Below are 10,928 nucleotides of genomic sequence, written 5' to 3' on the forward strand. Positions count from 1 at the left end.
TTATTCTACATTTCTTCATGTTTTCTTCATCATTTCTTTCTAAATATTTTTTTCTGTTTAAGATGCTGAGTTGGAAGAGAACAACTGCACACAAATACATCAAAATAAACATTAAACTAAGATTTAGAACAAAGAGAAATTAAAATATTCATCTAAAGAAATGTCAGTAAAAGTTTAAACATCGTCATGAGCAGTGATCGCTTCCATGACCAAAAACACACAGGGAAAAGTGACATTTCACATCAATTTAAAACATCAATAGAGCAAATCACCGCAAAAAGTGTTTACAATCACAGTTTGATTGACATGTGATCTCTGTGCAGTTCAGAAACAGCAACAAGCTCTCAGAAACAACAGAGACAAAAAAAAAAAAAATACAAACAGAATCTGACACAAGAAGTCTGAAATGGTTTCTGTCTATTTGACTTTACAGAACTCTGCTGTGTCTCTAAACCAATAAAGCAAAACTCCAGCATAGAGAGGCTGAGTGAATGTGGTCTGGACTCTGTGGAGGAGAGTCATGGTTTCAGAGACGCTGTAGAAGGACAGAATACCTGCTGTGTGATCCAGGTACACTCCGACTCTGGAGGAACGAGGACCTGAGACGGGAGTTGAGATGTTGTTGAACCAAAACTTATAACTGTTTTTGTCACAATCTAAAGCCCAAGATTTGTCATTGTATCCAAATCTACATTCACTTGAGTTCCCTCCTCTGCTGATATTCTTGTATGTGACTGCTACATAAACTCTTTTCCCGCTCAACTCCACCTCCCAGTAACAACGTCCAGTCAGACTCTCTCTGCTCAGGACCTGCCAACATTCAGTGAATCTGTCTGTGTGACTTGAGTAAGACTGATCATCCCACATGGATGTTACTTTTCTGTTCCCCTCAGATAATAACAGATATGTGTTTGCTGTGTTTGGATCCAGTGTGATTTCACATGAATATTTTAAAAGTCCAGCTCTGGTCTTGGGCTCTGGTTGTGACAGTAAAACGTCCACGTCAATGACTGCTACTAAGATGTCTGTCCATTTCTCTGTCAGAATGTCCTGTAGTTTATCTCTGAGCTCTGACACAGCTGCTGTCACATCCTCAAAGTATCTCAGAGGACGGACATTGATGCTGGATGAGTCTGTAGGTTCACTGAGTTGTGACAGTGAGGGGTAGTTGTGTAGAAATTGGTTGTGATCCTCTGTGTGTGAGAGTTGCTTCAGTTCAGCGTCTTTCCTCTTCAGCTCAGTGATCTCCTGCTGCAGCTTCTCCTGAAGCTCTTTGACTCGACTCACTTCAGTTTCCTGCTGGGATCTGATCTGCTGCTTCACATCAGAGCTTCTTTTCTGCATGAGATGGATCAGCTCAGTGAAGATCTTCTCACTGTCCTCCACTGCTTTATCAGCAGAGCGACTTATGGCCCTCACCTCCTGTTGAAGCAGCTTCACATCTTTCTCTCTGTCCTGGATTCTCTGCTGGATGGTTTGTCGACTGGCCTCGAGCTCTCTCTGCCTCTCAGTCCTTTCTGCTGCAGCTGGGACTGTGTCATGGCCTTTATGTTTATCCATAGTGCAGAGATAACAGATACTCTGCTGATCAGAACGGCAGAAAATCTTCATCACTTCATCATGACGAGAGCAGATGTTCTCTTGGAGTGTTTTGGAGGGTTCGACCAGCTTGTGTGTCTTCAATGGAGCTACATCATAGTGAGGCTGGAGGTGTTTCTCACAGTAAGAGGCCAGACAATTCAGACAAGATTTGAAGGCTTTCAGCTTCCTCCCAGTGCAGAAATCACAGGCCACATCTTCAGGTCCAGCATAGCAATGATCGGCAGGAGCAGCTTGGAGTCCAGTCTTCTTAAGCTGTTCCACTAAAGCTGCTAACATGGTGTTTTTACCCAGGACAGGCCTCGTTGTGAAGGTCTGCCTGCACTGAGGGCAGCTGTGGATTTTCTTCTCATCCTCTTCATCCCAGAAGTTCTTAATACAGCTCATGCAGTAGCTGTGTCCACAGGGAATAGCCACCGGATCCTTCAGTAGATCCAGACAGATCGAACAAGAGAAGGTTTCTCGGTCCAGCTGATCTCCTTTCTCTGCCATTTCAGCTCTCAGTGGCAACAACTGTCTGACTTTCTCTTTCTCAGAAGTGAAACTAGTTTGAGCTCTGATCTAAACAGCATGAGGTTGACAGCTCCCTGCACTTCACCACATGTTGTTTACACCCATCTTCAAACTGTAGATCTGAAGAGGAGGGAACAAGGACATGTTGTGTTTAAAAGCAGGAAGAAGAGGGAGAAGTCATCAAACTGTCATTCAATCCAGGAAGAGGAGCAGTTTGAGAGAAACATAGAAACATAGGTTAGTTAATCATTAAAAAGCAAAATGAACATAGACTACTCAAGAGTATTAATCAAAAAGCATATAAACACACACACAGACACACGTGTATACAGCTACAATAACTCAACCTGTGATTGAACTGGTGTCTTTTACCTTTTTTACCTCATTGTTCGCTGCTGTAATACTTTAACCTTGGGATAAAAAAGTATCTATGTAATATATTAACAGATGATCATAACAGGGAAAATAATAAACGTTGCAACTATACACCAATAAAGAAATACAGAATTACTATAATGTGCACACAATGATAGGCATATGTGTGTGTGTGTCCCTCTGCAGAACAGTAATATACAGTCAACAATAAAACTACCTCCTCCTAAATAACCTACACCATCCTAAATAAAAACACTGATAGGCTAATAAGGTAACTCCGTCTACAAAGTCATTAAAAGGTCAATCAATTAATCGAGCAAACCCGTCAGAATGAGGTAGAATATGTAAACAAGAAGGTCGATTCAGACAGCAATATTTACAAAAATAAGTGTTAAAGCCTACATGTATGTCCTTCACGCACACATCAGAGGTTACAGACAGTCCAAATGATTGTCTCTCGACAGGTTTCCACCGTCCTGACTGAAGGGAAACTCCGCTTAGCTAGTTAACTTCTTCAGAGTCGGACAGGTGAGACAGCCACAACCAAACTGTCTGACTTAGACAGCTGAATAACAGGGAGAACGTTTATAATCAGAGGACTCCTGGTCGTCGGTGTCCTCAAGACCTGAAAGAGGGATGAGTGTAGTGACTGAGCACATGTTTTCAATACTTAGCTTACCTGGCGGGTAGCAGCTCTGTAAGTCCGTCCTCCTCCGGTAGGTTTGAGCGGTTTGAGTGATCCTCCCATCAGACTACCATCGGAGGAAGCTGAGGGTCCACAATCACCACCAACACTTATCTACAGCCTATATACAAAATAAATAAATAACTTAACAACTGGAGTCACATATCTTTATCTCGGGAGTTGTTGCACACCGAAACAGACGTAAAAAGAGAGTGAATGTGGATTTCCATTTGTCAAATGGACAGAAACATGACTGCAGATTAATGCTAATGTTGCCTCTTGTCTGCTGGATGAGTAAATTCGTAACTGTTTGGTAACATGTTCACCACATCTATTTTATAAGGTGATAATAGGCTACTGTATTCTGCCAGTGATGATTACAATGTTCTCTGCTGCCCCCAAGTGGCCAGAATAATGTATTAATATAGGTTGAAAAGAAAAACACTTCAAGTTCCCTTATTTAGTATTTAAAAGCAGAATATGAACATTTAATGAGTAGTTTATGAACCAATATAATGTAGATACCAGCAGATAACATTTTAAGTGTTCACTAGTTAGGTCAGTTTATTATTTATTAATTAGATAATATTTATTAACATTAACACTGTACTTTGTAGAGTTTCAGGAGGAAAAGTGCCACAAAGAAACTGTCACATTAGTTTCACATTTTCTCCAGAAGCTTTTAATAAGATCTTGAAATGAAGACAAAAGAAAATATTTTTTTCATTCTTGAGAAAAACCCCCAGATTTATTCATTATGTAAACCTTCAGTTTGTTCACACATCTAATCAGTAACGTCTGTTGCTGTATAAGAATCCAGCTCTGGTCTTGGGCGCTGGTTGTGACAGTAAAACGTCCACTTTAGTGACTGTCAGTGAGATGTCTGTCCATTTCTCTGTCAGGATGTCCTGTAGTTTATCTCTGAGCTCTGACACAGCTGCTATCACATCCTCAAAGTATCTCAGAGGACGGTTATTGATCCTGGATGAGTCTGTAGGTTCACTGAGTTGTGACAGTGAGAGGTAGTTGTGTAGAAACTGGTTGTGATCCTCTGTGTGTGAGAGTTGCTTCAGTTCAGCGTCTTTCCTCTTCAGCTCCGTGATCTCCTGCTGCAGCTTCTCCTGAAGCTCTTTGACTCGACTCACTTCAGTTTCCTGTTGGGATCTAATCTGCTGCTTCACATCAGAGTTTCTTTTCTGGATGAGATGGATTAGCTCAGTGAAGATCTTCTCACTGTCCTCCACTGCTTTATCAGTAGAGCGAGTGACAGCCTCCACCTCCTGTTGAAGCAGCTTCACATCTTTCTCTCTGTCCTGTATTCTCTGCTGGATGTTTTGTCGACTCACCTCAAGCTCTCTCTGCCTCTCAGTCCTTTCTGCTGCAGCTGAGACTGTGTCGTGGCCTTTATGTTCATCCAGAGAGCAGAGATAACAGATAGTCTGCTGATCAGTGCGGCAAAAAATCTTCATCACCTCATCATGATGAGAGCAGATGTTTTCCTGGAGCGTTTTGGAGGGTTTGACCAGTTTGTGTTTCTTTAATGGAGATGCATGATAGTGAGGCTGGAGGTGTTTCTCACAGTAAGAGGCCAGACAGATGAGACAGGACTTGAGGGCTTTTAGCTTCCTCCCAGTGCAGACATCACAGGACACATCTTCAGCTCCAGCATAGAAGAGATCAGCAGGAGCAGTTTGGAGTCCAGTCTTCTTCAGCTGCTCCACTAAAGCTGCTAACATGGTGTTTTTACCCAGGACAGGCCTCGGTGTGAAGGTCTGCCTGCACTGAGGGCAGCTGTGGATTTTTTTCTCATCCTCTTCATCCCAGAAGTTTTTAATACAGCTCATGCAGTAGCTGTGTCCACAGTTAATTGTCACCGGATCCTTCAGTAGATCCAGACAGATCGAACAAGAGAAGGTTTCCCGGTCCAGCTGATCTCCTTTCTCTGCCATTTCTACTCTCAGTGGCAACAACTGTGTGACTTTCTCTTTCCCAGAAGTGAAACTAGTAGGAGCTCTGATCTAAACAGCATGAGGCTGGCAGCTCCCTGCCCTTCACCACATGTTGATTACACCCATCTTCAAACCGTAGATCTGAAAGGGAGGGAACAAGGAAGTGTTGTGTTTGAGAGCAGAAAGAAGAGGGAGGAGTTATCACACTGTCATTCAATCCAGGAAGAGGAGCAGTTTCAGAGAGATGATAGAAACATAGGCTAGTAAATCATTAAAAAAAAAATACATAGACGACTCAAAAGTATAAAATCCAAAAACACACACACAGACACACGTGTAATAACTCTACCGGTGATTACTTGTGTCTTTTACCTAATTGTTCGCTGCTGTAATACTGTAATTTCTCCTTGGGATAAAGTATCTATGTAATATATTAACAAATGATCATAACAGGGAAAATAATAAACATTGCAACTATAGAGGCTCAAACAAAAATATAGAATTACTATCATTTGCACACAATAATAGGCCTATATGTGAGTGTGTGTGTGTCCCTCTGCAGAACAGTAATATACACTGTATATTACTGTTCTGTATATTATACAGTTAACAATAAAACTACTATCTCCTCAATAACCTACACCATCCTAAATAAAAACACTGATAGGCTAATAAGGCAACTCCGTCTACAAAGTCATTAAAAGGTCAATCAATTAATCGAGCAAACCCGTCAGAATGAGGTAGAATATGTGAACAAGAAGGTCGATTCAGGCAGCAATATTTACAAAAAGAAGTGTTAAAGCTTACATGTATGTCCTTAACGCACACATCAGAGGTTACAGACGGTCCAAACTACTGTCTCTCGACAGGTTTCCACCGTCCTGACTGAAGGGAAACTCCGCTTAGCTAGTTAACTTCTTCAGAGTCGGACAGGTGAGACAGCCACAACCAAACTGTCTGACTTAGACAGCTGAATAACAGGGAGAAAGTTTATAATCAGAGGATTGCTGGTCGTCGGTATCCTCAAGACCAGAAAGAGGGATGAGTGTAGTGACTGAGCACTTGTCTTCAATGTTTAGCTTACCTGGCGGTTTAGCAGCTCTGTTAGTCCGTCCTCCTCCGGCAGGTTTGAGCGGTTTGAGTGATCCTCCCATCAGACTACCATGGGAGGAAGCTGAGGGTCCACAATCACCACCAACACTTATCTACAGCCTATATACAGAATAAATAAATAATTTAAGAACTGGAGTCACATATCTTTATCTCAGGAGTTGTTGCACACCGAAACTGGCCTAAAATGGAGTGAATGCGGATTCACATTTGTCAAGTGGACAGAAACATGACTGCAGACTAATGCTAATGTTGCCTCTTGTCTGCTGGATGAGTAAATTGGTAACTGTTTGGTAACATGTTCACCACATCCTCTTCATAAGGTGATTATACTGTATTCTGCCAGTGATGTTTACAGTGTGCTCTGCTGCCCCCAAGTGGACAAAATAATGTATTAATTCTGGTTGAAAATATCTCCACTTGATTTTCCATATTTAGCATTTATAAGCAGTATAAACATTAAATAAGTAGTTTATAAAGCAATATAATGTAGATGTAAGCAGATAAGAACATTTAAATATTTATTAATTAAATCATTTTGTTTATTAATTCAATATTATTAATTAATATTAGCACAGTACTTTGTTGTGTTTCAGGAGGAAAAGCGCCTCAAATAAACTCTCATATTAGTTTCACATTTTCTCCAGAAGCTTTTAATATGATCCTGAAATGAAGACAAACATTTTTTTTTCATTCATTCTTGAGAAAAAAAACAGCTTTATTCATTAGGTATACCTTCAGTTTGTTCACACATCTAATCAGTAAAGTCTGTTAAATGACTTGTTCAATGTTTTCATGAACAGATTCACTTTATCCACACAATCACTGTGTTTAACACAGGATGTTAAAGAAAATAATCAATGATCTGCTTTTTGATGATTATCAGGATAATTACATTTTTATTCAACAATTCTTTATGTTTTCTTTATCATTTCTTTTTAAACATTGTTCTCTGTTTCAGATGCTGAAGTGAACAACAGCAAACAAATGAATCAAAATAAACATTAAACTCAGATTTAGAACAAAGAGAGATTGAAGAAATGTCAGTAAAAGTTCAAACATTTGTCATGAGCAGTGATAGCCTCCATGGTAAAAAAATACACAGGGAAAAGTGACATTTTACATGAATTTAAAACATCATTAGAACAAATCACTAGAAAAAAGGTATTGACAATCACAGTTTGATTGACAGGTGATCTCTGTGCAGTTCAGAAACAGCAACAAGCTCTCAGAAACAAAATGAAGAAATACAAACAGAATCTGACTGATGAAGTCTTAAATGGTTTCTGTCTATTTGAGTTTACAGAACTCAGCTGTGTCTCTAAACCAATAAAGCAAAACTCCAGCATAGAGAGGCTGAGTGAATGTGGTCTGGACTCTACGGAGGAGAGTCATGGTTTCAGAGACGCTGTAGAAGGACAGAATACCTGCTGTGTGATCCAGGTACACTCCGACTCTGGAGGAACGAGGGCCTGAGACGGGAGTTGAGATGTTGTTGAACCAAAACTTATAAGTGTACTTGTCACAATCTAAAGCCCAAGATTTGTCATTGTGTCCAAATGTACATTCATTCCAGTCTCCTGTTCTGCTCATATTCTTGTATGCGACTGCTACATAAACTCTTTCCCCGCTCCACTCCACCTCCCAGTAACAACGTCCAGTCAGACTCTCTCTGCTCAGGACCTGAATCAATCTAGTGAATCTGTCTGGATGACGAGAGTAAGACTGTTCTTTATGTATGGATGTTGCTTTTCTGTTTCCCTCAGATAAAAACAGCCATTTGCATGCAGTGTTTGGATCCAGTGTGATTTCACATGAATATTTTAAGAATCCAGCTCTGGTCTTGGGCTCTGGTTGTGGCAGTAAAACGTCCACTTCAGTGATGGTCAGTGAGATGTCTGTCCATTTCTCTCTCAGGATGTCCTGTAGTTTATCTCTGAGCTCTGACACAGCTGCTGTCACATCCTCAAAGTATCTCAGAGGACGGATATTGATGCTGGATGAGTCTGTAGTTTCACTGAGTTGTGACAGTGAGGGGTAGTTGTGTAGAAACTGGTTGTGATCCTCTGTGTGTGAGAGTTGCTTCAGTTCAGCGTCTTTCCTCTTCAGCTCAGTGATCTCCTGCTGCAGCTTCTCCTGAAGCTCTTTGACTCGACTCATTTCAGTTTCCTGCTGGGATCTGATCTGCTGCTTCACATCAGAGCTTCTTTTCTGGATGAGACTGATCAGCTCAGTGAAGATCTTCTCACTGTCCTCCACTGCTTTATCAGCAGAGCGACTTATGGCCCTCACCTCCTGTTGAAGCAGCTTCACATCTTTCTCTCTGTCCTGGATTCTCTGCTGGATGTTTTGTCGACTCACCTCGAGCTCTCTCTGCCTCTCAGTCCTTTCTGCTGCAGCTGGGACTGTGTTGTGGCCTTTATGTTCATCCATAGTGCAGAGATAACAGATACTATGCTGATCAGTACGGCAAAAAATCTTCATCACCTCATCATGACGAGGGCAGATGTTCTCTTGGAGCGTTTTGGAGGGTTTGACCAGTTTGTGTTTCTTTAATGGAGCTGCATGATAGTGAGGCTGGAGGTGTTTCTCACAGTAAGAGGCCAGACAGACGAGGCAGGACTTGAAGGCTTTTAACTTCCTCCCAGTGCAGACATCACAGGCCACATCTTCAGGTCCAGCATAGTAGTGATCAGCAGGAGCAGCTTGGAGTCCAGTCTTCTTCAGCTGCTCCACTAAAGCTGCTAACATGGTGTTTTTACCCAGGACAGGCCTCAGTGTGAAGGTCTGCCTACACTGAGGGCAGCTGTGGATTTTCTTCTCATCCTCTTCATCCCAGAAGTTTTTAATACAGCTCATGCAGTAGCTGTGTCCACAGGGAATAGCCACCGGATCCTTCAATAGATCCAGACAGATCGAACAAGAGAAGGTTTCCCGGTCCAGCTGATCTCCTTTCTCTGCCATTTCTGCTCTCAGTGGCAATGACTGTCTGAATTTCTCTTTCGAAAAAGTGAAACTAGTTTGAGCTCTGATCTAAACAGCATGAGGTTGACAGCTCCCTGCACTTCACCACATGTTGGTTACACCCATCTACAAACTGTAGATCTGAAAGGGAAGGAACAAGGAAATGTTGTGTTTAAAAGCAGGAAGAAGAGGGAGGAGTTATCAAACTATGATTCATGCAAGGGAGAGGAGCAGTATGAGAGAGACGATAAAAACCTAATTAAATATTAAAGAAATAAGATAATTGTAAATGACTTAAATCATAGTAATACAAAAGTATACTATCTATCTATCTATCTATCTATCTATCTATCTATCTATCTATCTATCTATCTATCTATCTATCTATCTATCTATCTATCTATCTATCTATCTATCTATCTATCTATCTATCACAAACAAGCAAAACACAACACAACAGAGTGAATGTTAATTAACATTTGTCAAGTGGGCTGGATGAGTAAATTGGTAACTGTTTGGTAACATGTTCACCAAATCCATTTTATAAGGTGATAATACTGTATTCTGCCAGTGATGTTTACAGTGTGATCTGCTGCCCCCAAGTGGTCAAAATAATGTATTAATGCAGGTTGAAAAGAAAAATACTTTTAAGTTCCCTTACTTACCATTAATAAGTAGTTTATAAAACACTACAATGTAGTCTTAAGCAGATACAAATATTTTTAATTTCTATTAATGTACAGTATTTGTCAATAATTGTAACTTCTCCCGTGAAGACATATTTAATGTCTTTACAAGTGTGTTTCATTGTCCATTATCAATTTATACAGCAGCCTCCACTAGGTGCCATCAGGAGTCATAGCAGTTGATAAATACATTTGGAGTTGCAAGTAATCAAAATATTCTACATTGACTAATCTGTTGATTATTTTCTTAATCATTAGGTCAAGTCAGAAAATCATGAAACATTATAACTATGTTTAGAACTCCAAGATGCAACTTAAAATGTTTTGTCCACAACCCAGTATTATCTGTTTAGTCATATAAGACAAAAAAATGTCACATTTAAGAAGCAGGAACTAAAAGAAATTTGAATTTTGTTCAAATGGACTTAAAACTAGTGGTCAATTATCAAATTAGTTTGCAATTCATTTCCTGTTTATCAACAGATGATGTATTATTTAAGTCATTGTTGCAGCTATAAATACATTAATAAACACTTATAGGTATGTACAACTAAATTATAGTGTGTATAAAACATTTTTTAATGTTTATATTCTGCCCATAAATTATAAACTTTTGCTATGCTAAACTACTTTAAGGTGTAAACTGTGAGAAAAAAGAGCTCATGACATTACGTCTGCACACTGACTGTAGTGCAGTCAATCCAAGAGATTCCCATCAACACTATTTTCACTAGTCAATGGCCTGGTTCGTCATTTTAAATCCCTCTGTCATGTAGTTGTGCAGTCTATCCAAAAGATTTCCAGGGACTGTTTTTGACATTGTGCCATTGAGCAACTCAAGAATCAACAGCCTACTTTGTAATTTAAATCACTCTAGTACTCTTACTCAAATACTTCACTTAAGTACAATTTTGAGGTACTTGTACTTTCCACACATTTCAGATGTCTATGAGTATGAGTATGAGTGTTAACAGCTCCACCAAACAGTGATTTTTCCCTCTAAACTTCTCACATGGTTTAATTTCAATAAATATTAAAATGATCCAA

General features: G+C 40.0%; 2 protein-coding genes across 2 annotated transcripts; both read right to left on the reverse strand.

Annotated features, from left to right (window-relative positions):
• Window positions 1-417: 417 nt before the first annotated feature.
• Window positions 418-5,121, reverse strand: LOC128371791 (tripartite motif-containing protein 16-like). Its single transcript, XM_053332165.1, has 3 exons — window positions 3,969-5,121; window positions 3,167-3,255; window positions 418-2,160 (listed from the first exon to the last, which is right to left on the reverse strand). The coding sequence occupies exons 1-3, from the start codon at window positions 5,119-5,121 to the stop codon at window positions 418-420; spliced, it is 2,985 nt and encodes a 994-aa protein (XP_053188140.1).
• A 2,400-nt stretch (window positions 5,122-7,521) lies between these two features.
• LOC128371283 (tripartite motif-containing protein 16-like) lies at window positions 7,522-9,210 on the reverse strand. The gene has a single exon (XM_053331564.1). It carries the CDS (start codon window positions 9,193-9,195, stop codon window positions 7,522-7,524), a length of 1,674 nt encoding a protein of 557 aa, XP_053187539.1. The 5' UTR covers window positions 9,196-9,210.
• Window positions 9,211-10,928: the final 1,718 nt, after the last annotated feature.

This window comes from Scomber japonicus, chromosome 13 (genome assembly GCF_027409825.1).
Source record: "Scomber japonicus isolate fScoJap1 chromosome 13, fScoJap1.pri, whole genome shotgun sequence".
NCBI lineage: Eukaryota > Metazoa > Chordata > Actinopteri > Scombriformes > Scombridae > Scomber > Scomber japonicus.